This window comes from Mobula hypostoma, chromosome 5 (genome assembly GCF_963921235.1).
Source record: "Mobula hypostoma chromosome 5, sMobHyp1.1, whole genome shotgun sequence".
Lineage (NCBI taxonomy): Eukaryota > Metazoa > Chordata > Chondrichthyes > Myliobatiformes > Myliobatidae > Mobula > Mobula hypostoma.
Genome location: NC_086101.1, coordinates 194,466,911 through 194,494,738, shown reverse-complemented (window position 1 = coordinate 194,494,738; position 27,828 = coordinate 194,466,911). Strand labels below are relative to the sequence as shown.

Below are 27,828 nucleotides of genomic sequence, written 5' to 3'. Positions count from 1 at the left end.
CCGCGCTGTATCTAAATATGTGAATAAAAGACAGCGTACACTGACGGATGGATTAGTGATCCACACCCCCTCCCACACAACATACACCGATGTGATCCCATCGCTCTCCTTCCTCCCCACCCTGCACACTGGGAGGTTCAGTGATTCCACTCCCCCCCCCCCAGAGAATACGCACACTGGGTGGGGGCGCGGTTCAACCTATGGTCATCTTTAATGATTCAAAGAACCAACGTGACAGTTTCGAGCGGCGTTAACACAAGTGACCGTCGCAAATCCATCCTTCTCACAGAGAAGATCCTTCTCACCCCCACCCCCAGGGCATCAAAGGTACACTCCCCACCGTGGGGCTGGGCAGGGGTGCATAAACCCCTCACCATCCTCCATCCCACTGTTCCAGACAACTCCCGCCAGACCCTCTCACAACCAGGAGAGCATTTACCATGGGCTGCCTGCCCCGCCGGGGATGAGTGGGGAGAGGCAAGGGAAATGAGGAAGGAAGTTAGGGTGGGCAAAGGGAGAAGATGGGAGGGGGCAGAAAACCCCCAACAATGCCTGCTCCCTGCTCCTCTCTTTGCCTCTTCCCCAGGAGGCATAATTTCTGCTATTGTCCATGGGCACATTTCTGCCCTCTCCTTTATCACTCAGACCCCCGGGCGTGGACACTCTCCCTCCAGTCTGTGCTAGATGCACCTCTCCGCCAGCTGTCCTGCTTGCTGAGCAGTGAAAATCACCCTCAGAGGGCCAACTCCCCCCAGGGGTTCCTTCTCCGGATGGTGAACCAGGGCAAGTTGGGTCCTGGGCGGGGGTTGCCCCTTCCCAGCTCCACCCACTATCTCCGTCAGTGGCAGCAGAGTGTGCGAGGTGTGGCCATTGCCCGGTTCGTTAAAGTCCTGGTTGGGCGCCCGGCGAGAGGTGAAGTGGTGGAAGTGGCCCCTCCCAGGGGAATTCTGCCCCCCCAACCAGCAGAACAGGCATTTGAGCCTCTGTGCCAGCTTATTGAGCATGGCCTTGCGCAGGAGGATGTAGATCCAGGGGTCCAGGATTGGGTTGATGGCGGCGATGCGGATGGCCCGAAGGTCCGGGTTCAGTGCTGGGTCCTTCACCACCGGCGGCCGGTACAGCTGGTTGACAAACACCCGCACCTAGGAGAGAGAGGAGCAGATGGTCAGGGAGTCCGCAATCTGCAGAGAAGGGGGTGACTCTGTGGTTAAGAGGGCATACGGTGCATTGGCCTTCGTCAGTCCTGGGACTGAGTTTAGGAGCTGAGAGCTAATGTTGCAGCTATATAGGACCTGGTCAGACCCCACTTGGAGTACTGTGCTCAGGTCTGGTCACCTCACTACAGGAAGGATGTGGAAGCCATAGAAAGGGTGCAGAGGAGATTTACAAGGATGTTGCCTGGATTGGGGAGCATGCCTTATGAAAACAGGTTGAGTGAACTTGGCCTTTTTTCCTTGGAGCGACTGAGGATGAGAGGTGACCTGATAGAGGTGTATAAGATGATGAGAGGCATTGATCATGTGGATAGTCAGAGGCTTTTTCCCAGGGCTGAAACGGCTAACATGAGAGGGCACAGTTTTAAGGTGCTTGGAAGTAGGTACAGAGGAGATGTCAGGGGTACGTTTACTTACGCAGAGTGGTGTGTGTGTGGAATGGGCTGCTGGCGACGGTGGTGGAGGTGGATTTGATAGGGTCTTTTAAGAGATTCCTGGACAGGTACATGGAGCTCAGAAAAATAGAGGGCTATGGGTAACCCTGGGTAGTTTCTAAGGTAAGGACATGTTCAGCACAGCTTTGTGGGCCAAAGGGCCTGTATTGTGCTGTAGGTTTTCTATGTTTCCATGGAGTGGCTGGGGATAAATGTTCCCCGGGCAGGTCCCATATACCCACCACAAAGTGAACTCACATGATAACTCACTCTACGACTCACTCTGAGTACTGCGTTGCTGGGCCTGGGGTGGGTATAGGTCTTGGGACTCTATATTAGGCTGGGCACTGTGTGCTTAGGCGGATGTTAAATGCTTGGGCTGCACATTGGATATTGGATGTTGGATGTTTGGAACTGGGTGTTTGGGTTGGGCGTTTTGGGCTGGACGTTGGATGTTTGACGTTGAGGCTGGGAATTGGGTGCTGGGTGTTTGGTGTTGAATGTAAAGTGTTTGGATTGCGGGGTTGAGTGCTGTGAGTTGGGGTTGGGCACTGGATGTTGGATGTTGGGGTTGGGTGCTGTATGTTTAGTGCTGGGTACTTGGCGTTGGATGTAGGATGTTGGGCTGAGGGTTGAGTTTTGTGAGTTGGGGTTGGGCATTGCGTGCTGGGTGTTTTGTCTGGGCCATTGCCCCCAGACTGGTTGGTACTGGGTGGTCTATCACACAGGCTGAGTTTTGGTCTCATGATCCATCCCTGATGTTGGGGGCATTGAGGACAAAGGGAGCAGTGGCAGGGGCCAGCAGCAAAGGGTAGGACAGGCCACAGGGGCAGAACAACCTCTGACCCACAGACCCGCAGGTAAGCCCAACAGGCTCCCCGGGGTCCGTGGGGAAAGTGTCCTGGGTCCAGCGATCCAGTGTGGAAAAGGCCCTTCCGGCCAGAGGTGCCCAACCCAGCAACGCAACTATTTAACCCTAGCCTAACCACAGGACAATTAACAATGACTAGTTAACCTACTAAACCTTTCAAAAGGCTTTTGACAAGGTCCCACACAGGAGATTAGTGTGCAAACTTAAAGCACACGTTATTGGGGGTAAGGTATTGGTGTGGGTGGAGAATTGGTTAGCAGACAGGAAGCAAAGAGTGGGAATAAACGGGACCTTTTCAGAATGGCAGGCAGTGACTAGTGGGGTACCGCAAGGCTCAGTGCTGGGACCCCAGTTGTTTACAATATATATTAATGACTTGGATGAGGGAATTAAATGTAGCATCTCCAAGTTTGCGGATGACACGAAGCTGGGCGGCAGTGTTAGCTGTGAGGAGGATGCTAAGAGGATGCAGGGTGACTTGGATAGGTTGGGTGAGTGGGCAAATTCATGGCAGATGCAATTTAATGTGGATAAATGTGAAGTTATCCACTTTGGTGGCAAAAATAGGAAAACAGATTATTATCTGAATGGTGGCCGATTAGGAAAAGGGGAGGTGCAACGAGACCCGGGTGTCATTATACACCAGTCATTGAAAGTGGGCATGCAGGTACAGCAGGCGGTGAAAAAGGCGAATGGTATGCTGGCATTTATAGCAAGAGGATTCGAGTACAGGAGCAGGAGGTACTACTGCAGTTGTACAAGGCCTTGGTGAGACCACACCTGGAGTATTGTGTGCAGTTTTGGTCCCCTAATCTGAGGAAAGTCATCCTTGCCATAGAGGGAGTACAAAGAAGGTTTACCAGATTGATTCCTGGGATGGCAGGACTTTCATATGAAGAAAGACTGGATGAACTGGGCTTGTACTCGTTGGAATTTAGAAGATTGAGGGGGGATCTGATTGAAACGTATAAGATCCTAAAGGGATTGGACAGGCTAGATGCAGGAAGATTGTTCCCGATGTTGGGGAAGTCCAGAACGAGGGGTCACAGTTTGAGGATAGAGGGGAAGCCTTTTAGGACCGAGATTAGGAAAAACTTCTTCACACAGAGAGTGGTGAATCTGTGGAATTCTCTGCCACAGGAAACAGTTGAGGCCAGTTCATTGGCTATATTTAAGAGGGAGTTAGATATGGTCTTTGTGGCTACGGGGGTCAGGGGGTATGGAGGGAAGGCTGGGGCGGGGTTCTGAGTTGGATGATCAGCCATGATCATAATAAATGGCGGTGTAGGCTCGAAGGGCCGAATGGCCTACTCCTGCACCTATTTTCTATGTTTCTATGTTTCTATGTATGTCTTTAGACAGTGGGGGGGAGCTGGACAAAAGCCACAGTGTTCACAGGGAGGAGTATACAGAGAGCCTCAGAACTGAACTCCGAAACGTGACCCCAGAGACGTGAAAGTGCTGTGCCAACTGCTTGGCTACCAGTCAGTGACCTTCCTTTGGCAAAGTGTGAGACGGGGTGGGTGAGGAGTGAAGGTGGACAACCCGTTTGAGACTGAAGTTGTCGGGAAGCGTGGAGCAACCCTGACAGCTCCATTGATTCCAGATCAGAGCTCAGTTTTGACTATTTCAAGCTGACTTTTAGAAAACTCGACACACTCCAGCGAGGAGTGGGAGTAAAAGCACATCAAACAGAAGTTTGCAAGCAGAATTTGGAATGGATGCAGTCCGTGGAAAGGGTGGGGGGATTACAGTGCTCAGGAAGGTCAGGTACTGGACAACATGCATTTAAGATGAGGTCGGAGGGCTGTAAATGAGATGTGCAGGGCCAGTAATTTTTGTTACAGAGATTGGGGATGCCCAAAACAGGCTGCCAGGGAGGGTGGTGTCATAGAGTCAGAGAAATACAGGACAGGATAGTAACAGGCTTTATGGCTCAACAAGTCCATTCTGACCTCTGCAGCCTCCTTGCCCACAACTCACCACTGCCCTCTTCTCCATGTACACATCCAAACACAAGTCCAAGTTCAAACTTACTGTCATTCAACCGTATACACCAAAGGAAACAACATTCCTCTGGACCACGGTGAACAACCTGGGAAAAAGACTATATGACTATATGCATTCACCCTGTCTATACCCTTTGCAATTTTAAGGGTCACTTCTTCCTCCTAAGCTCCAATGAACAAAGTCCCAACCTGCTCCACCTCTCTCTGTAAGTCAGTTCCTTAAGTCCTGGCAAGAGCTTTTTTCTCTCCTCAGATTCAGATTCATTTATTTATCAGACGTACAACACACAGTGAAATGTGTTGTTTGCATTAACAACCAACACTACCCAAAGACATGCTGGGGACAGCCTGCAAGTCTCACCACACTTCTAATGTCAACACAGCATTCTCACATTGTCCAGCAAAACAACACAAGCAGCAATAACAAGCCCCTCCCCTCCCTCCCACCAGTTTCACACAGAGACCGAACTCTAACTTGAAAACAGACACCAATCACAGACAGAGCTCCAATCCAGGACAGACCCCACCCACACACAGACAGAACTCCAATCCACTCAGACCCCACCCTCCCATTACACACACAGAGACAGAACTCTAACCCCAGGACAGACCCCACCCACCCACTGACAGAACTCGAGACCCCACCCACCCACCCATCCACACACAGACAGAACTCCAACCTGGGACAGACCCCAACCACCCACTACACACACAGAGACAGTCCAAAAACTCCAGGACAGACCACTGAAGCTTGTCTGCTTAACAGCATTTTTAAATTGAAACTGACCATAGTATTCCAAATCTGTCCTTACATCTGCACCATCCCAGTCTGTATACTCAGTGTCTGACTGATGCACATGGAAAACCTCTATTTGTGCTCGCAGTTCTACAACACTCCCCAAGGCCCGACCGTTCACTGTGAAAGTCCCACTATCATTTCTCATTCCAAAATGCAATGGCTCACACATATCCAAATTATGCTCATTTGCCATTCCTCGGATCATCATATGGGAGGTTTATCAAAGGCTTTACTGAAGTCTACATAGATCAAATCTACCACCCTGCCACCATCTTTAAAAAAACTCAGTCAAGTTTGCCAGACATGCTGTCCCAGGCACAAAGCCGTGCTGACTGTCCCTAACTTATAGGTCATTCCAAACCAACCCTTGAATTCTCTCCACCACATTACTGGTCCATAGTTCTTCAGCCCTTCTGAGCTAAAGGCACAACATTCACCACCCTTTAGCTGACCGGCACCTCAGCTTTTGCAGAAGTTTATATTAACGGTCAGTTTAATTCGGCACAAGCATTGTGGATGAAGAGCCTGCACCTGTGCTGTCCTGTCGTAGAGTAAGGTGGGAGGCGGGAGGCGGGAGGGGCAAGGGGTGGGACCAGTACTCTGACAGGATACAGGGCAGACAGGGAGCAAGGATGCAGGGTAGCTGCCATGCGGGAATTGGAAGGCAGCAACAGTGTGTGTGAATGTTTTTAGAACGTAGAACGTTGCACACGGTTTAGTGCCTTCGCCCACAATTTCATGGACTGCGTCAATCTGACCCCTCCTACACAGCCTTCCATTTTTCTATCATCCATCTAAGAGTTTCTCTAATGTACCTGGCTCTAGCACCACCCTGGCAGGGCATTCCACACACCCACCACTCTCTGTGTAAAAAATCTTACCTCTGACACCCCCCCCTCTATACTTTCCAACAATCACTTTAAAACTATACACCTTCGTATTAGCTATTTCCACCCTGGGAAAAAGCCTCTGTCTGTTCACTCAATCTGTCAGCCTTATCATCTCATACACCTCTAGCAAATCACCTCTCATCCTTCACTTCAAAGAGAAGAGCCCGAGCTCGCTCAAACAATCCTTATAAGACTTGCCCTCTAATCCAGGCAGCATCCTGGTGAAATTCCTCTGTACCCTCCCTAAAACTTCCTATACTGAGGCAACCAGAACCGAACACAATATTCCAAGTGTGGTTGAACCGAGGTTTTAGAGAACTGCAACATTACCTGACTCCTGAAGCGGTGAGAGGCTGGCTAAGGGGCTTTTCTCTTCAGAGTGAAGGAGAGTGAGAGGTGACATGATAGGGCTGTACATAAGACCATAAGACAAAAGAGCAGAAGTCGGACGTTCGGCCCATCGAGTCTGCTGGGCCATTTTATCATGAGCTGATCCATTCTCCTATTTAGTCCCACTCCCCTGCCTTCTCACCATAACCTTTGATGCCCTGGCTACTCAGATACCTATTAATCTCTGCCTTAAATACACCCAATGACTTGGCCCCCACTGCTGCCCGTGGCAACAAATTCCATAGATTCACCACCCTCTGGCTAAAAAAATTTCTTCGCATCTCTGTTCTGAATGGGTGCCCTTCAATCCTTAAGTCACGCCCTCTCGTACTAGACTCCCCCATCATGGGAAACAACTTTGCCACATCCACTCTGTCCATGCCTTTCAACATTCAAAATGTTTCTATGAGGTTACATCATGATAATAAGACTTGGGTGTCACAGAGACATAAAGCTCCACTGCACAAAGATGCTTGTGCCATGAGAAACAGTGATCGCCTGTTCTAGAGTCACCACAGGAGGGCTGATTCTAACGCCCACCCACCACTGATTGACAACCCTTCGGTCCAACGATTCCAAACATTCCTCTGTCCATTTAGCTGTCCCAGTGCCCTTTAAACTGTCCTGTGATTAGGCTGGGATTAAATAGGCGGTTTGCTGTTGGGCCGGAGGGGACAGTATCACACTCTATCTAAAGCAGGGGTTCTCAACCTGGTGCCAGCAGACCCTTTGGTTAATGATAGCGGTCCGTGGCATGAAAAGGTTGAGACTCCAGCTCTTAAAGAAAGAAAGGTAGGTCACCCCTCAGTCTCCATAATGTCCCATCCTGCCCAACCTCTCCTAGCAACTCAGCTCCTTAAGTCTTGGCAACATCCCAGTAAATCCATGAGGATTTCCCTCTCTTCGATGACGTCCGATTCTCTTCCCAGCCTCTCCCTGAAGCTCGCAGAGAAGGTGCAGCGGTGAGCCCAGAGGGGTGTGAAGGTGCTGGAAGTGCTGTTGGTGGGTGTGATTGTACCTACTGTGGGCACAGATACTGGGACACTATCGGTAGTTATGACCATGGCCAGAGCAGGTGACGCAGAGAATGCTGTCAATGGTGTGACTGTACCCACAGTGGGTGACACACTGGGATACTGTCGGTGTGTGTGACTGTACCCACAGTGGGTGACACACTGGGACGTTGTCGATGGTGTGACTGTACCCACAGTGGGTGATGCTTTCAGTGGGTGTGACTACCCACACTGAGTGACACACTGGGACACTATCGGTAGTTGTGACCATGCCTACAGTGGGTGACGCACTGGCAGCTGTCAGTGGGTGTGACTGTGCCCACAGTGGGTGACACTGTCAGTGGGTGTGACTGTGCCCACAGTGGGTGACACTGTCAGTGGGTGTGACTGTGCCCACAGTGGGTGACACACTGGGATGCTGTCAGTAGGTATGACCATGCCCATGATATTTACAGTCACTAGATCACCTCGGCACCAGTCCTACCAGCTTCATATCAGAATCACTCCTGGTGGCCAGCTCCAGTGAATACTCTCTGTTCCTGCAACACATCTCATTACAAGTCACAAACAAGAGCTTCTGCCAGTGCTGAAAATCCAGAGCAGCACACACAACATGCTAGAGGAACTCAGTAGGTCAGACAGCATCTATGGAGAGGAGTATACTACAGTCAACGCTCTTGGCCGAGACCCCTCGTGTAAGGACTGGAACTACAAATCTCTCACCTATGCCGGGAACTAACACTCAATGTGTCTCCTCTGGTTTTCACTTCTCGAAGGTTTTGCACAGCCTTTCCTGCTTCGCTGTCTTGTACAGTGCCAGTGAACCGGGGTCAGTTTCCCAGCTGTCTGTAAGGAATTTCTACGCTCTCCCTGTGTCCATGTTTCCTCATGAATTTCAACAATGTGTTAATTGGTCACATGTGTAATTGGGTATCACAGGCTCATTGGGTCAGGAGGGTCTGCTACTGCTACCGTGATGTATGAGACCATAAATCCATTAGACATAGGAGCAGAATTAGGCCATTCAGCCCATTGAGTCTGCTCCACCATTCCACCATGCTGGTTTATTTTTCCTCTCAACCCCATCTTCCCATAACCTCTGTCACCCCAACTAATCAAGAACTTATCAACCTCTCTCTAAACAATTCACATTGCACATGTTATCTGTACCCAATGTTCTGCGACAATGCTGCATTTTTTACTGTTTCTGTATCTCACCATACCTGTACCCTGACTGTAATCTCGTCTGTACCTCACCATACCTGTACCAATGACTACAGTCTCATCTGTACCTCACCATACCTGTACCCTGACAACAATCTCATCTGTACCTCACCATACCTGTACCCTGACTACAGTCTCGTCTGTTCCTCATCATACCTGTACCCATGAATACAGTCTCATCTGTACCTCACCATACCTGAACCCTGACTACAGTCTCATCTGTTCCTCACCATACCTGTACCCTGACTACAGTCTCATCTGTTCCTCACCATACCTGTACCCTGACTACAGTCTCATCTGTTCCTCACCATACCTGTACCCTGACTACAGTCTCATCTGTTCCTCACCATACCTGTACCCTGACTACAGTCTCATCTGTTCCTCACCATACCTGTACCCTGACTACAGTCTCATCTGTTCCTCACCATACCTGTACCCTGACTGTCTTGACAAGGGATGAGTGGCTACCTGAAGGACACAGGACAGGGAATGGCCCCGGCCAGCTGCTGTGAGTAGGTGGAGAGATGGAGGCCAAACTTTCAGGAGGAGATGGCCCAGGCCCAGGGCAGAGTAGCTCTGAGACTGATGAAGTGGTGTGGGGAAACCAAATGTTGACTTGTGACTTGATAGAGAGGTACTAAATGGTAAGACACATAGATCGAGTGGACACCCAGTGACTTTTACACAGGACAGAAAGGACTAATATGAGGGGGCATAATTTTAAGGTGATTGGAGCGAAGTACAGTAGGGGGTGTCAGAGTTCAGTCTTTTTACACAGACAGCCTCATTATAGGAAGGATGTGGAAGCTTTACAGAGGGTTCAGAGGAGATTTACCAGGATGCCGCCTGGATTAGAGAGCATGTTTTAAGACAGTAGGTTAAGTGAGCTTAGGCTTTTCTGCTTGGAGAGAAGGAGGATGAGAGGTGACTTGACAGAGGTGTACAAGATAATAAGAGGTATCAACAGAGTGGACAGTCAGAGACTTTTTCTGGCTGATACAAGGAGTTTACTTTTAAGGTAGAAACATAGAAAACATAGAAAATAGGTGCAGGAGTAGGCCATTCGGCCCTTCGAGCCTGCACCGCCATTTATTATGATCATGGCTGATCATCCAACTCAGAACCCTGCCCCAGCCTTCGCTCCATACCCCCTGACCCCTGTAGCCACAAGGGCCATATCTAACTCCCTCTTAAACATAGCCAATGAACTGGCCTCAACTGTTTGCTGTGGCAGAGAATTCCACAGATTCACCACTCTCTGTGTGAAGAAGTTTTTCCTAATCTCGGTCCTAAAGGGCTTCCCCTTTATCCTTAAAATGTGACCCCTTGTTCTGGACTTCCCCAACATCGGGAACAATCTTCCTGCATCTAGCCTGTCCAATCCCTTTAGGATTTTATACGTTTCAATCAGATCCCCCCTCAATCTTCTAAATTCCAACGAGTACAAGCCCAGTTCATCCAGTCTTTCTTCATATGAAAGTCCTGCCATCCCAGGAATCAATCTGGTGAACCTTCTTTGTACTCCCTCTATGGCAAGGATGTCTTTCCTCAGATTAGGGGACCAAAACTGCACACGATACTCCAGGTGTGGTCTCACCAAGGCCTTGTACAACTGCAGTAGTACCTCCCTGCTCCTGTACTCAAATCCTCTCGCTATAAATGCCAGCATACCATTCGCCTTTTTCACCGCCTGCTGTACCTGCATGCCCACTTTCAATGACTGGTGTATAATGACACCCAGGTCTCGTTGCATCTCCCCTTTTCCTAATCGGCCACCATTCAGATAATAATCTATTTTCCTATTTTTGCCACCAAAGTGGATAACTTCACATTTATCCACATTAAATTGCATCTGCCATGAATTTGCCCACTCACCCAACCTATCCAAGTCACCCTGCATCCTCTTAGCATCCTCCTCACAGCTAACACTGCCACCCAGCTTCGTGTCATCCGCAAACTTGGAGATGCTGCATTTAATTCCCTCATCCAAGTCATTAATATATATTGTAAACAACTTGGGTCCCAGCACTGAGCCTTGCGGTACCCCACTAGTCACCGCCTGCCATTCTGAAAAGGTCCCGTTTATTCCCACTCTTTGCTTCCTGTCTGCCAACCAATTCTCTATCCACATCAATACCTTACCCCCAATACCGTGTGCTTTAAGTTTGCACACTAATCTCCTGTGTGGGACCTTGTCAAAAGCCTTTTGAAAATCCAAATATACCACATCCACTGGTTCTCCCCTATCCACTCTACTAGTTACATCCTCAAAAAATTCTATGAGATTCGTCAGACATGATTTTCCTTTCACAAATCCATGCTGACTTTGTCTGATGATTTCACCACTTTCCAAATGTGCTGTTATCACATCTTTGATAACTGACTCTAGCATTTTCCCCACCACCGACGTTAGGCTAACCGGTCTATAATTCCCCGGTTTCTCTCTCCCTCCTTTTTTAAAAAGTGGGGTTACATTAGCCACCCTCCAATCATCAGGAACTAGTCCAGAATCTAACGAGTTTTGAAAAATTATCACTCATGCATCCACTATTTCTTGGGCTACTTCCTTAAGCACTCTAGGATGCAGACCATCTGGCCCGGGGGATTTATCTGCCTTTAATCCCTTCAATTTACCCAACACCACTTCCCTACTAACATGTATTTCGCTCAGTTCCTCCATCTCACTGGACCCTCTGTCCCCTACTATTTCTGGAAGATTATTTATGTCCTCCTTAGTGAAGACAGAACCAAAGTAATTATTCAATTGGTCTGCCATGTCCTTGCTCCCCATAATCAATTCACCTGTTTCTGTCTGCAGGGGACCTACATTTGTCTTTACCAGTCTTTTCCTTTTCACATATCTATAAAAGCTTTTACAGTCAGTTTTTATGTTCCCTGCCAGTTTTCTCTCATAATCCTTTTTCCCCTTCCTAATTAAGCCCTTTGTCCTCCTCTGCTGAACTCTGAATTTCTCCCAGTCCTCAGGTGAGCCACTTTCTCTGGCTAATTTGTATGCTTCTTCTTTGGAATTGATACTATCCCTAATTTCTCTTGTCAGCCACGGGTGCACTACCTTCCTTGATTTATTCTTTTGCCAAACTGAGATGAACAATTGTTGTAGTTCATCCATGCAATCCTTAAATGCTTGCCATTGCATATCCACCGTCAATCCTTTAAGTGTCATTTGCCAGTCTATCTTAGCTAATTCATGTCTCATACCTTCAAAGTTACCCCTCTTTAAGTTCAGAACCTTTGTTTCTGAATTAACTATGTCACTCTCCATCTTAATGAAGAATTCTACCATATTATGGTCACTCTTACCCAAGGGGCCTCTCACGACAAGATTGCTCATTAACCCTTCCTCATTGCTCAAAACCCAGTCCAGAATAGCCTGCTCTCTAGTTGGTTCCTCGACATGTTGGTTCAAAAAACCATCCCGCATACATTCCAAGAAATCCTCTTCCTCAGCACCTTTACCAATTTGGTTCACCCAATCTACATGTAGATTCAAGTCACCCATTATAACTGCTGTTCCTTTATTGCACACATTTCTAATTTCCTGTTTAATACCATCTCCGACCTCACTACTACTGTTAGGTGGCCTGTACACAACTCCCACCAGCGTTTTCTGCCCCTTAGTGTTATGCAGCTCTACCCATATCGATTCCACATCTTCCCGGCTTATGTCCTTCCTTTCTATTGCGTTAATCTCATCTTTAACCAGCATCGCCACCCCACCTCCTTTTGGGGGGTGGTTATGGGGGGAGGGAATGACAGAGGTAGTGTGTTTTTACACAGAGTGGTGACTGCCTCGAGCATCTTGCCAGGAGTGGTGGTAGACAGATATAGTAAGGACATTTAAGAAACTCTGGATATCAGATAAATAGAGGGTTATGGAGAGGGGAGCAGTGGACTGAATTTAAGAATAGGTTAAAGGGTCGGCAGAATGTTGTGGGCCGAAGGGCCTGTACATTCTCTGCTCAGTTCCTGCAGAGTGGACAGAGCATGCCAGGAACCTCATCCCATGGACCATGGAGGAGCTGCTGACTCATCACCAGAAACTAAAGCAGGAGTGAGTTATCCGAGTGACATAGTGTTATTATCCTAGTGACAGGCAGTACTGCTATTTCCCAGCACCAGAGACCCGGGTTCGATCCCCACCCTCGGCGCTGTCTGTGTGAAGTTTGCACATTTTCCCTGTGACAGTGTGGATGTTCTGATTCCCTCCCACGCCCCAAAGATGTGTGGTGTCAGTGGATTACTCCACTATTTAAGAAGGGTGGGAGGTAGCAGAAAGGAAACTACCCGTATAGACCTGTTAGCCTGACATCAGTGGTTGGGAAGTTGCTGGAATCGATTGTTAGGGACAACATTACTGTGTACCTGGAGGCACATGACAAGATAGGCCAAAGCCAGCATGGTTTCCTGAAAGGAAAATCCTGCCTGACTAACCTACTGCAATTCCTTGAGGAAATTACAAGCAGGGTAGACAAAGGAGATGCAGTATATGTTGGATTTTCAGAAGGCCTTTGACAAGGTGCCGCACATGAGGCTGCTTAGCAAGATAAGAGCCCATGGAATTGCAGGGAAGTTACAAGCATGGGTGGAGCATTGGCTGATTGGCAGAAAACGGAGAGTGAGAATAAAGGGATCCTATTCTGGCTGGCTGCCGGTTACCAGTGGAGTTCCACAGGGGTCGCTGTTGGGACCGCTGCTTTTTACGATATATGTCAATGATGTGGACTATGGGATTGATGGATTTGTGGCTAAATTTGCTGGTGATACAAAGATAGGTGGAGGAGCGGGTAGTGTTGAGGAAACAGAGAGCCTACAGAAAGACTTGGATAGTTTAGAGAAATGGGCAAAGAAATGGCAAATGAAATACAATGTTGGAAAGTGTATGGTTATGCACTTTGGCAGAAGAAATAAACGGGCAGACTATTATTTAAATGGGGAGAGAATTCAAAGTTCTGGGATGCAATGGGACTTGGGAGTCCTTGTGCAGGATACACTAAAGGTTAACCTCCAGGTTAGAAACATAGAAACATAGAAAATAGGTGCAGGAGTAGGCCATTCGGCCCTTCGAGCCTGCACCACCATTCAATATGATCATGGCTGATCATCCAACTCAGAACCCTGTACCTGCCTTCTCTCCATACCCCCGATCCCTTTAGCCACAAAGGCCATATCTAACTCCCACTTAAATATAGCCAATGAACTGGCCTCAACTGTTTCCTGTGGCAGAGAATTCCACAGATTCACCACTTTCTGTGTGAAGAAGTTTTTCCTCATCTCGGTCCTAAAAGGCTTCCCCTTTATCCTTAAACTGTGACCCCTTGTTCTGGACTTCCCCAACATCGGGAACAATCTTCCTGCATCTAGCCTGTCCAATCCCTTTAGGATTTTATACGTTTCAATCAGATCCTCCCTCAATCTTCTAAATTCCAACGAGTACAAGCTCAGTTCATCCAGTCTTTCTTCATATGAAAGTCCTGCCATCCCAGGAATCAATCTGGTGAACCTTCTTTGTACTCCCTCTATGGCAAGAATGTCTTTCTTCAGATTAGGGGACCAAAACTGCACACAATACTCCAGGTGTGGTCTCACCAAGGCCTTGTACAACTGCAGTAGTACCTCCCTGCTCCTGTACTCGAATCCTCTCGCTATGAATGCCAGCATACCATTCGCCTTTGAGTTGGTTGTGAAGAAGGCGAATGCAATGCTGGCATTTATTTCTAGAGGTATAGAATATAAGAGCAGGGTTGTGATGTTGAGGCTCTATAAGGCACTCGTGAGACCACACTTGGAGTATTGTGTGCAGTTTTGGGCTCCTTATTTTAGAAAGGATATACTGACATTGGAGAGGTTGTCAGAGAAGACTGACAAGAATGATTCCAGGAATGAAAGGGTTACCATATGGGGAACATCTGGCAGCTCTTGGGCTGTATTCCCTGGTGTTCAGGAGAATGAGGGGGGATCTCATAGAAACATTCCAAATGTTGAAAGGCCTGAACAGATTAGATATGGTAAAGTTATTTCCCATGGCAGGGGAGTCTAGGACAAGAGGGTATGACTTCAGGATTGAAGAATGTCCATTTAGAACAGAGATGCGGAGAAATTACTTAGGCAGAGAGTGGTAAATCTGTGGAATTTGTTGCCACGAGAGGCTGTGGAGACCAAGTCATTGGGTATATTTAAGGCAGAGATAGATAGGTTCTTGATTAGCCAGTGCATCAAAGGGTATGGGGAGAAGGCAGAGGAGTGGGGATGACTGGAATTGGATCAGCCCATGATTGAATAATGCAGTAGACTCAATGGGCTGAATGGCCTTCTGCTCCTCTATCTTATGGTCATATTACAGGCCACTGTAACTTGACCCTGAAGCGTAGATGCGTGGCAAAGAAGGGATAGAGTGGGGGGAGAGAGAAGCCTCTGTGTGTCTTCCTGAGAGGGAGTAAGGAGGAGGATTGCTGACTTGGAATTGAACACCTAGAACCACAGGACCACAGAACACTACAGCACAGAAAACAGCCCATTCAGCCCTTCTAGTCTGTGCCAAAACATTATTCCGCTTGTCTGTCCACTTTTTAACAAGACCTCAGCACCATCTTCCTGGATGGAACTCCAGACCCCCTCAGCCTACAGATTTCCACCCAGTGGCCACTTAGTTAGATGCACCTGCTCGTTAATGCAATCATCTAATCAGCCAATCATGTGGCAGCAACCCAAAGAATAAAAGCATGCAGACATGGTCAAGAGGTTCAGTTGTTGTTCAGACCAAACATCAGAATGAAGAAGAAATGTGATCAAAGTGACTTTGACCATGGAATGATTGTTGGTGCCAGATGGGATGATCTGAGTATCTGAGAAACTGCTAATCTGCACACAACAGTCTCTAGAGTTTACAGAGAATGGTGCAAAAAACAAAAAAACATCCAGTGAGTGGCAGTTCTGTGGGTGAAAACAGTGTGTTAATGAGAGAGGTCAGAGGAGAATGGCCAGACTGGTTGAAGCTGACAGGAAAGTGACAGTAACTCATAACCACACGTTACAACAGTGGTGTGCAGAAGAGTGTCTCTGAATGAACAACACATCGACGCTTGTAGTGAAGGGGCTACAGCAGCACACCCAGTCAGGCTCCATTCCTGTACCTAATAAAGTGGCCACTGAGAATACCTGAAGAGGTAACTCCTCAAGTTCCGGCTGCACTTCATCCCTGCGCTCCTAATCTATGGTCATCCCCAACAGGGGTGGGGGCTGCTCGCGGACCTCCTGGCCGTTCCTGGTCCTGGCTGAACTGGCTGTTTTTGCACTGAGAGCGGTAAGCGTAAAGGAGTTGGGGGCTTGCTGTTCTGGTAAATAACAGATGGTGCAACCCTGGTCATATTACGATCAAGGAACGAGTCTGTAGCCCGGATATTGAACTTTTTGCTGTTGGACTCCAGCCACATTATTTACCAAGGGAAATCTCGCATGCAATTGTGGTTGTTGTGTACATCCCTCCCTCTGCCAACCCGACGTCGGCGTGTAACATCATTTACACCGTTGGGCACAGGAGTACGTTCAGCCAGAGACTCATTCCACCGAGATGCAACACTGAGCGTCACAGGAAGTCATTCCTGCCTGTGGCTATCAAACTTTACAACTCCTCCCTTGGAGGGTCAGACACCCTGAGCCAATAGGCTGGTCCTGGACTTATTTCCCTCTGACATGGTTTACATATTATTATTTGATTGTTTGTGGTTTTGTATTGCTATGTTTGCACTCTGTTCTCGGCTGGCGCTGCTGTAATGAAACCCAATTTCCCTCGGGATCAATAAAGTATGTCTATCTATCTATCATTCACAGGGCGATGCAGTCGCCAGTTGGAGGCTGTCTCCAAGCCTGCATGTCCCTGGGGTAGAAGCACACAGTCCAAGGGTACGATGGGGTAGGGGGGGCACAGTGTTCCGGGTCCTCTGGAGGCCACAGGGGCAGCAGTGCATTATCGGGTAGTGATTACTGCAATGTAAGTCGTGTACTGTAATATTGCAATAATGTGGTCTTGGTCCTATAAACACTGACTAAACCTGCTGAGGCCTGATGGCAAATCTCAGCCCAAAATGTCGACCTGTTACTCCACATGATAGACCTGGTCTGGAGGGGCCACTGCACAGGATCGGAAAAAGCAGCAGAAAGTTGTAAACTCAGCCATCTCCATCACGGGCACCAGCCTCCCCAGCATCAGAGTAGGTGGCATCTATCGTTAAGGACCCCCCGTTACCCAGGGCATGCCCCCTTCCCAATGCTACAATCAGGAAGGAGGTACAGGAGCTGGATATTCAATGTTTCAGGAACAGCTTCTTCCCTTTTGCTGTCAGATTTCCAAATAGACAATGAACCCATAAACTCTTACTGTTTTTTCTCTCTTTTTGCATTACTTACTTAATTTTCTTTTTTATCTATATTTCCTATTGTAATTTATAGTTTGTTTTTTATTATGTATTGCCGTGTACTGCCGCCACAAATCAACACACTTCACAACATGTGCTGGTGATACTAAATCTGATTCTGATGCTGCCTGACCTGCTGAGTTCCTCCAGCAACACACATCAAAGTTGCTGGTGAATGCAGGCCGAGACCCTTCGTCAGGACTAACTGAAGGAAGAGCTAGTCTCGGCCCGAAACGTCGATTGTACCTCTTCCTAGAGATGCTGCCTGGCCTGCTGCGTTCACCAGCAACTTTGATGTGTGTTGCTTGAATTTCCAGCATCTGCAGAATCCCCCGTGTTTACGAATTCCTCCAGTGTTGTCTTTTGTCTATGGCTGTGGATTTCCAGCATTTGCAGAATCTCTTGTGTTTATTAATAAACCTCGTTTATAAAAGTTAGCCAAAAAGTGCTGTCTGTTCTGAACGGAAACTGATAACCAGGTCTCACCCTCTGGGGCAAGATTCCAAAGTTCACTCCCCTCTGAGTGAAGAAAGCCTACTCTTTCCCATCCTGAGCAGTTGAACCCTGTTTTTGACACTGTACCCCATCCCTTCCTTCCTCAGATGGGTAGGTGTGCCCCCTGCCCCGCTCCCTGCCTCTCCAGACTTCTGAGTATTTTGAAACATGTGATGAGATCAATTCTCTTTGAAGTTTGGTCCCATCTAACCAACTGTTCCCGGACCAAGTCTGCTGACTCTGAGTCACTGTGAAACTGGCCCCATTCTGACCTTGAGTGTACTAGTTCATTTCACTCTCCCTACATCCCCTCCCACTCCCCCCAGGTTCTACCCCTCACCCACACACCAACCTTTCACTGTTCTTGGAAGGTGGGAGGAAACCTGAGCACTCGGGGGAAAACCGCACAGCCAGGGGGAGAACGTACAGCGAGTGGCAGAGGTTGGGGATCGATTCTGAGTCTCTGGAGCGGGGATTGATGTCTCTGCTGCTACCTCCCTCCCTCGGTAAGGAGACTCCTCCGGGCAAAGGTTGGATGGGTCGCACAGTGCGGACTGGAGACCGACAGTGTGGGTCACAACATGGACACGGTTGGAGACTGACCACCAGGGGTTGGGTTACATGGGGTGCAGGGAGATCACACTGGATGGGGATTACAACTGAGGAGGGGTGGAAATAGCTCAGTCTGTGTGGGACAGACACCTCTGGGGGTGGGGAAGGTCACATGGGTGACTCTGTGGGATGGGCCCTACCCGGGCAGGGCAGGATGGGTCAAATCGCTCAGGACAGACACGGGCTACCAAGGTCATAGCAGAGGGAAGAAGGTTTATACAGGAGAAGGGTGGGAATGGCTCAGACCGAGCAGGAGAGACACTTACCACGAGGCGCAGGCGTCACATTGGGGAGGGCCGGGAACTTAGGAGGATTAATGGCGCCTAAGGGCAACTCCTTTGCGTGCATCTTCAGAAACAGCTCTACTTCCATCTTTAACATCTTTATTTTTCCCTTTCACGGTTCTTTTGAAGACCCTGACCTGGAGTTACACGCTGACTACGGTTCTTTGCGGGAATGGGACCTGCTCTCGGGGTTTCACAACTGGCCGTTATTTGGCACACCAAGGGCTCGGCCTAAGAGCTTCTCTCGCCTTCAAAGGCCCAGGATTTCGTGGCTCTGGAGACCGGGGGATTTCGTGGCTCTGGAGACTGGGGGATCAGAGGTCGGTGCCTCTGCAGGTGATCGGTGTGTCGTTGGAGACGGAAGATCTCTGGCTGTGCGCCCAGAGCCCCGAGATCTTTGGGTACAGAACTCGGAAAAAGCGACGCAACGGACTTTTAACATCGTAAACCAGCGAGTTGTTTGTTATGTCTCCCCTCTCACTGTGAAATGGAGACATCTCTTTTGCCATATTAGGGGGAGAGAGAGAGCCTGAGGAAGAGCATTTCTTGGAATGTATGCGGGATGGTTTTTTGAACCAACATGTCGAGGAACCAACTGGAGAGCAGGCTATTCTGGACTGGGTTTTGAGCAATGAGGAAGGGTTAATTAGCAATCTTGTTGTGAGAGGCCCCTTGGGTAAGAGTGACCATAATATGGTGGAATTCTTCATTAAGATGGAGAGTGACATAGTTAATTCAGAAACAAAGGTTCTGAACTTAAAGAGCGGTAACTTTGAAGGTATGAGACATGAATTAGCTAAGATAGACTGGCAAATGACACTTAAAGGATTGACGGTGGATATGCAATGGCAAGCATTTAAGGATTGCATGGATGAACTACAACAATTGTTCATCCCAGTTTGGCAAAAGAATAAATCAAGGAAGGTAGTGCACCCGTGGCTGACAAGAGAAATTAGGGATAGTATCAATTCCAAAGAAGAAGCATACAAATTAGCCAGAGAAAGTGGCTCACCTGAGGACTGGGAGAAATTCAGAGTTCAGCAGAGGAGGACAAAGGGCTTAATTAGGAAGGGGAAAAAAGATTATGAGAGAAAACTGGCAGGGAACATAAAAACAGACTGTAAAAGCTTTTATAGATATGTGAAAAGGAAAAGACTGGTAAAGACAAATGTAGGTCCCCTACAGACAGAAACAGGTGAATTGATTATGGGGAGCAAGGACATGGCAGACCAATTGAATAATTACTTTGGTTCTGTCTTCACTAAGGAGGACATAAATAATCTTCCAGAAATAGTAGGGGACAGAGGGTCCAGTGAGATGCAGGAACTGAGCGAAATACATGTTAGTAGGGAAGTGGTGTTAGGTAAATTGAAGGGATTGAAGGCAGATAAATCCCCCGGGCCAGATGGTCTGCATCCTAGAGTGCTTAAGGAAGTAGCCCAAGAAATAATGGATGCATTAGTGATAATTTTTTAGTGATAATTTTTCAAGCTGGGTGGCAGTGTTAGCTGTGAGAAGGATGCTAAGAGGATGCAGGGTGACTTGGATAGGTTGGGTGAGTGGGCAAATTCATGGCAGATGCAATTTAATGTGGATAAATGTGAAGTTATCCACTTTGGTGGCAAAAATAGGAAAATAGATTATTATCTGAATGGTGGCCGATTAGAAAAAGGGGAGGTGCAACGAGACCTGGGTGTCATTATACACCAGTCATTGAAAGTGGGCATGCAGGTACAGCAGGCGGTGAAAAAGGTGAATGGTATGCTGGCATTTATAGCAAGAGGATTCGAGTACAGGAGCAGGGAGGTACTACTGCAGTTGTACAAGGCCTTGGTGAGACCACACCTGGAGTATTGTGTGCAGTTTTGGTCCCCTAATCTGAGGAAAGTCATCCTTGCCATAGAGGGAGTACAAAGAAGGTTTACCAGATTGATTCCTGGGATGGCAGGACTTTCATATGAAGAAAGACTGGATGAACTGGGCTTGTACTTGTTGGAATTTAGAAGATTGAGGGGGGATCTGATTGAAACGTATTAGATCCTAAAGGGATTGGACAGGCTAGATGCAGGAAGATTGTTCCCGATGTTGGGGAAGTCCAGAACGAGGGGCCACAGTTTGAGGATAAAGGGGAAGCCTTTTAGGACTGAGATTAGGAAAAACTTCTTCACACAGAGAGTGGTGAATCTGTGGAATTCTCTGCCACAGGAAATAGTTGAGGCCAGTTCATTGGCTATATTTAAGAGGGAGTTAGATATGGCCCTTGTGGCTACCGGGGCCAGGGGGTATGGAGGGAAGGCTGGGGCGGGGTTCTGAGTTGGATGATCAGCCATGATCATAATAAATGGTGGTGCAGGCTCGAAGGGCCGAATGGCCTACTCCTGCACCTATTTTCTATGTTTCTATGTCGAATACCGGGTGAACGAGTAGTCTTTGGGGTAACTGCAAGTCTGAGTCTTTGCTGTTGCTTTGCTCACGACTGAGTGCTCGATGGAGGTGTGGGAACTGCTCAGACAATGCGGGACAGACACCCTCTGAGAGGGACAGTCACACGGGGCAGGAGTGGGAACAGCTCAGACCGTGCGGGAGAGACACCCTGGGGAGGGGTGGGAACTCCTCAGACAGTGCGGGACAAACACTCTCGGAGAGGGCAGTCACACCGGGGAGGGTGGGAACAGCTCAGACCGTGCGGGAGAGACACTCAACACCGGGAGAGGGACAGTCACACTGGGGAAAGTGGGAATGGCTGAGACCGTGCGGGAGACACTCACGACTGGCAGAGGGACAGTCACGGCTCCGGGTGGAGTGTGGGTCACTCTGTGGAATGGGTTTCACTAGAGTGGGTGAGACTGTGTGGACCAGACACTGGTCACCGGGGAGAGGGCTACACCTTGCGTTGGGTCGCTCCGCGGGATAAGTTACACGACTCGGCGGGACAGACACTCACCACCAGCGGGCTGGAGCAGATGAGTACCACGGCGGAGGTAGCGATCAGCAAGATGACCATCTGGACTTCAGCGCCGGCCAGACGCTTGAAGCTGCCCTGCCGCCGGGCGAGGGCGGGCCGCGGGCTGGCTCCCAGCGAGGTGCGGCGCACGAACTGCCGGTGCATCCGGATGAGCGCGCCGCACACCAGTACGTTACAGAGGACCGTGACCACGATGAGGAAGGAGTTGAAGCCGGCGTACATGTAGGAGTACACGGCGTGCCGGCTGTGGTTGGTGCGCCAGTCGATAAAGCACCAGGTTTCTGGGAACTGGTGCACGGTGTGCCCGAGACCGCAGGACGGCAGCGCGCAGAAGAGCGTGTTGGCCGCGTAGATGGTGCAGAGGGTGAGGGCGGCCAGCCGCTTGTCCATGTGCTGGCTGTACAGGTAAGCGTGGTTGATAGCGAAGTAACGCTCCAACGACATGGCGCAGATGATGCTGAGGCCGGCCGTGCTGAAGAAGAGCAGTACGAAGGAGGCGTATTCACACAGAGCGCTGTCCCCCGGCCATTCCCCGCGCAGGTAGGTGGCGATGGTGATGGGGCTGGCCAGGCAGGTGCCCAGCAGGTCGGTGACGGCCAGCCCGCACACCAGCGTGTAGAAGGTGGTTCCCCGCTGTTCGCGGCGGCTCCTCGAGAGCACGGCGATTGCTACCAGGTTACCCACTACGCCAGAGACGAACATGAGGGTGGGAATGAGCGGGAAGGCGCCCTTCGCCGACGAGTCCGCCTGCCAACTGCTGTTGCCTCTGCTGTCGTTTTGGAGGGGGCTCATGCCGGAAAGGTGCGGGGCGGCGGAGCATCGAGGGGCCGCCCGGGCTGGGAGAGAGAGGGGACGGGAGCGGGGTCCCGGTAGAGACGGGAGGTTCCCGGAGGGGAGAGGGGTCTCCTGGAGTAAGGGGAGAGTGGGAGGAGGTCCTGGGGAGTAGTCCCGGAGTGCCGGAGTGGGGGGAGCTCCCGAGTGGGAGAGGAGAGTCCCAAAGTGGGAGGGGAGGGAGAGTCCGGGGTTTGGGAAACGACGGGAGGGAATATGGGGTGGGAGCGAAGGTCTAGTCCTGGGGTGGGAGAGGGGAAGGCTCCCTCTTCAAGCCTGCCACTCCTTCCTCCGCCGGTCGATCAGCATGTCGCGACCTCCCTCGAAACCAACTCTCGGAGTCTACCTTCAGCAGCTCTCCTCCTCCGGGACTAGGATCCTCCTGTGCCCGGACCGTGATGTCTCCCCGTCTTTGGCGCTGGGAGCTCCCTGTACTGAGTATGAGATCTTCCTCTGTTCCGGCGTACACGATCTCACTTGTAACTGGTTGTGGGATCACCCTGTGTCTCTGAGCGTTCCGAGTCTGGGATCGCCCTGTACCACGCTGCTTCCGTTCTGCTCGCCGGGCCGCGGGGACTGAACCTCCGCAAAGACTTCAAGACCGACCGCATACTGGAGTCCCGCCCCACTCACTCTGGGGCTCCCCTAGACCCCACCCTCATGGCCGAGGACCCGCCCACTCAACCAGACCCCGCCCACATGCCGTCGGCCTCGCCTGCTTTCCCAAACTCCGCTCCCATGTTCCGGACCCTGGAGCCCCTGGCCGTTCACGCAGACCCTGTTCCCGCTGTCCGAGGCCCCGACCTTGTCCCAGTCCCGTATCTGTCAGCTCACAACTACATGATAAACACTAGGATAAACTGTAGGGCAGATCAAATACAGATCAGCAACAGAGTGAAGCTCCCTCCACACCGTCCCATCACACACTCCCGGGGTCAGACACAGAGTGAAACTCCCTCTACACTGTCCCATCACACACGCTCAGGGTCAAACACAGAGTGAAACTCCCTCTACACTGTCCCATCACACACTCCCGGGGTCAGACACAGAGTGAAACTCCCTCTACACTGTCCCATCACACACTCCCGGGGTCAGACACAGAGTGAAACTCCCTCTACACTGTCCCATCACACACGCTCAGGGTCAAACACAGAGTGAAAGTCCCTCTACACTGTCCCATCACACACTCCCGGGGTCAGACACAGAGTGAAACTCCCTCTACACTGTCCCATCACACACTCCCGGGGTCAGACACAGAGTGAAACTCCCTCTACACTGTCCCATCACACACTCCCGGGGTCAGACACAGAGTGAAACTCCCTCTACACTGTCCCATCACACACTCCCGGGGTCAGACACAGAGTGAAACTCCCTCCACACCGTCCCATCACACACTCCCGGGGTCAGACAGAGTGAAGCTCCCTCCACACTGTCCCATCACACACTCCCGGGGTCAGACAGAGTGAAGCTCCCTCCACACTGTCCCATCACACACTCCCGGGGTCAGACACAGAGTGAAACTCCCTCTACACTGTCCCATCACACACTCCCGGGGTCAGACACAGAGTGAAACTCCCTCCACACCGTCCCATCACACACTCCCGGGGTCAGACAGAGTGAAGCTCCCTCCACACTGTCCCACTCACTTGAGGATACTGTATAGCTGAAGGTGTGGCCATATTGCACTCTCACGCCCCCTTCCCTCCCACATCCTACTCTCAGTCACTTCTGGAATGCTTCCCTGCGGCGTTTGCACACAGCAACCACAATCTCACTCTCCTCGCTGTTCATCTTGACTCATCCCAGAGAGAGAGTCAGAGGAAGAGGGAGAGGAGACTGAGGGGGAGGGAGGGAGAGAGGGAGAGAGAGAGATTGGGGGAAGGAGGGAGAGGGAGCAGGTTTAATGTCATTAAATGTGATGTTTTGCAGTAGCAGTAAATTGCAATACATAATTTTAAAAAACTATAAATTACAGAAGTCCCTTTATTATAAAATTATACAACTCTGAAATTCTTCTCCAGATAGCCACGAAACCAAGAAAGGAAAGAATGAATCCCCCAAATCCCTCCTCCCTGAACAAAAACGGGAACAGGCACATCAATGTCCAAATCCCCTTCCCTGCACAAACAAAAATGAGAAAGATTGGCGAAAAACAGAACATGAGGAACTATCTGAAGAAAAGTCCAAGTCCATATCCAAAATGCTAAAAACCTGGGTAACATTTTCTGGGCCGAGCAGCAGGCCTACACTCCTCATAGCAGAGTGATCCCTCAGCCATCAAAAGACAGTATCCCCTCTCCGTAGCAGAGCGATCCCACTGGTGATCAAAAGACAGGCAGGCCAGTGCCCACCTTCCGCATCGCCTCACTGCTTTCATTGTTCAACAATGAAAACTTTAATTGATGAAATGGAGTTGAATGTTGGCTCACAACCATCTCATCATGAGGTTTGCACAGGCTCCCTCTGCCTCCTGGAATCCTCTTGGAGACTGCAAAACACTGGAAAACTTAAACGATCTTCAAACTGAAAATCACAGGCTCTAACAGTTCCAGAATCACAATCAAGATGAAAACAAATGTAAAAGACAAGAAGAAATGCAAAAAGTCATTGTGGACTTCAGGCATGCTAGGAGCCACACTCATGTCCCCATCTACATCAACGGAGCTGTCGTGGAGCGTGTATCAAGCTTCAAATTCCTTAGTGTCCACATTTCCGAGGATCTCACCTGGTCCCTGAACTCCTCCATCCTGGTCAAAAAGGTGCAACAGCGCCTTTATTTCCTGCGGAGCATGAAGAAAGCTCACCTCTGTCCCAGGATACTGACGGACTTTTACCGCTGTACCATTGAGAGCATACTCACCAACTGCATCTCAGTGTGGTATGGCAATTGTCCTGTATCGGACCGCAAAGCACTCCAGTGTGCGCTGAAAACTGCCCAACGGATTATCGGCACCCAATTGCCCGCCATTGAGAACATCTACCATAAACGCTGCCTGGGCAGGGCGAAAAGCATTATCAGGGATGCATCTCACCCTAACCATGGACTTTTTACTCTCCTTCCATCCGGTAGGCTCTACAGGAGCCTCCGCTCCTGCGCCAGCAGGCACAGGAAGAGCTTCTTCCCTGAGGCTGTGACACTGCTGAACCTCTCATCACGGCGCTAAGCAATATTGCATCCGTATTGTACATAGAAACATAGAAACATAGAAAATAGGTGCAGGAGTAGGCCATTCGGCCCTTTGAGCCTGCACCGCCATTTATTATGATCATGGCTGATCATCCAACTCAGAACCCTGTACCAGCCTTCCCTCCATACCCCCTGATCCCCGTAGCCACAAGGGCCATATCTAACTCCCTCTTAAATATAGCCAATGAACTGGCCTCAACTGTTTCCTGTGGCAGAGAATTCCACAGATTCACCACTCTCTGTGTGAAGAAGTTTTTCCTAATCTCTGTCCTAAAAGGCTTCCCCCTTATCCTCAAACTGTGACCCCTTGTTCTGGAAAAGTACTGTCTCAGTACTTTTATAATCGTGTGCTGTAGCACTTACTTTTTATTCGCAGTTATTTTGTAAATAACACTATTCTTTGCATCATTCACAACACGCTGGAGGAACTCAGCAGGTCGGGCAGCATCCGTGGAAAAGATCAGTTGATGTTTCGGGCCGGGACCCTTCGTCAGGACTGTAGAGGGAGGGGGCAGAGGCCCTGTAAAGAAGGTGGGGGGAGGGTGGGAAGGAGAAGGCTGGGAGGTTCCAAGTGAAAAACCAGTAAGGGGAAAGATAAAGGGGTGGGGGAGGGGAAGCAGGGAGGTGACAGGCAGGAAAGGTGAAGGAGGAATAGGGGAAAGCACAATGGGTAGTAGAAGGAGGTGGAACCATGAGGGAGGTGATAGGCAGCTGGGGAGGGGGCAGAGTGACATAGGGATAGGGGAAGGGAGGGGGGAGGGAATTAATGGAAGTTGAAGAATTCTATGTTCATACCAAATTCTTTGCATTTCTGGTTAGATGCTAACTGCATTTCATTGGCTTTGTATCTGTACTTGGCACAATGACAATAAAGTTAAATCTAATCTAATCTAATCTGATATATGGCTTCATGATCTATCCTGAAGATATTGACCAAAGAGGTGTTGTACGCAGATGCCATCTTGACCGGAAGTTTACAATAAAAATATATATTAAATTGAATAAGTAATGCAAACAGAAAGAGAAAAAAGGTAGTGTCTATTGATTCATTGTCTATTCAGAAATCTGGTGGTGGATGGGAAGAAACTGTTCCTGAAACACTGAGTGTGTCGTCGGGCTCCTGTAACTCCACCCTGATGGTAGCACTGTGAAGAGGACATGTTCTGGGTGATGAGGGCCCTTAATGATGGATAGCACCTTCTTGAGCCATTGCCTTTTGAAGATGTACTGGATTCAGGGGAGGCTAGTACCCGTGATAGAGCTGGCTAAGTCTGCAACCCTCTGCAGCTTTGTCCTATCCTGTGCAGTGCTTCCTCAATACCAGATGGTGTTGGAACCAGTCAGAATGCTCTCCATGGTGATGGGATCTCCCCCTACTGACTGTGAGATCTTCCCCTATCCCCCTACTGAGTGTGAAATCTTCCCCCATCCCCCTACTGAGTGTGAGATCTTCCCCTATCCCCCTACTGAGTGTGAGATCTTCCCCATCCCCCTACTGAGTGTGAAATCTTCCCCCATCCCCCTACTGAGTGTGAGATCTTCCCCCATCCCCCTACTGTGTGAAATCTTCCTCCATCCCCCTACTGAGTGTGAGATCTTCCCCTATCCCCTGACTGAGTGTGAGATCTTCCCCATCCCCCTACTGAGTGTGAGATCTTCCCCCATCCCCCTACTGTGTGAAATCTTCCTCCATCCCCCTACTGAGTGTGAGATCTTCCCCTATCCCCTTACTGAGTGTGAGATCTTCCCCATCCCCCTACTGAGTGTGAGATCTTCCCCTATCCCCCTACTGAGTGTGAGATCTTCCCCATCCCCCTACTGTGTGAGATCTTCCCCCATCCCCCTACTGTGTGAAATCTTCCTCCATCCCCCTACTGAGTGTGAGATCTTCCCCTATCCCCTGACTGAGTGTGAGATCTTCCCCATCCCCCTACTGACTGTGAGATCTTCCCCTATCCCCCTACTGAGTGTGAGATCTTCCCCCATCCCCCTACTGAGTGTGAGATCTTCCCCTATCCCCCTACTGAGTGTGAGATCTTCCCCATCCCCCTACTGAGTGTGAAATCTTCCCCCATCCCCCTACTGAGTGTGAGATCTTCCCCCATCCCCCTACTGTGTGAAATCTTCCCCATCCCCCTACTGAGTGTGAGATCTTCCCCTATCCCCTGACTGAGTGTG

General features: G+C 49.7%; 2 protein-coding genes across 2 annotated transcripts in view; one reads left to right on the top strand and one right to left on the bottom strand.

Annotated features, from left to right (window-relative positions):
• Nucleotides 1–19,232, top strand: part of ttc33 (tetratricopeptide repeat domain 33) — a 106,088-nt gene extending 86,856 nt beyond the window's left edge. Inside the window, exon 5 of the mRNA XM_063049631.1 lies at nt 18,797–19,232. Within this exon, the coding sequence (XP_062905701.1) occupies nt 18,797–19,200 (404 nt within the window). The 3' untranslated portion in view covers nt 19,201–19,232. The remainder of the gene's footprint in view (nt 1–18,796) is intronic.
• LOC134347259 (prostaglandin E2 receptor EP4 subtype-like) lies at nt 164–23,052 on the bottom strand. The gene is made up of 2 exons (XM_063049630.1): nt 21,612–23,052; nt 164–1,142 (listed from the first exon to the last, which is right to left on the bottom strand). Exons 1-2 carry the CDS (start codon nt 22,422–22,424, stop codon nt 681–683), a joined length of 1,275 nt encoding a protein of 424 aa, XP_062905700.1. The 5' UTR covers nt 22,425–23,052; the 3' UTR covers nt 164–680.
• Nucleotides 23,053–27,828: the final 4,776 nt, after the last annotated feature.

What these genes read in the sequence shown, in the direction of transcription:
- LOC134347259 (XM_063049630.1), bottom strand. Translation starts at nt 22,424, where the DNA reads ATGAGCCCCCTCCAAAACGACAGCAGAGGCAACAGCAGTTGGCAGGCG. An exon ending in TCTGCTCCAGCCCGCTGGTG is followed by an intron (nt 1,143 to 21,611) that starts GTGAGTGTCTGT and finishes TCTCTCTCCTAG; the next exon opens with GTGCGGGTGTTTGTCAACCA.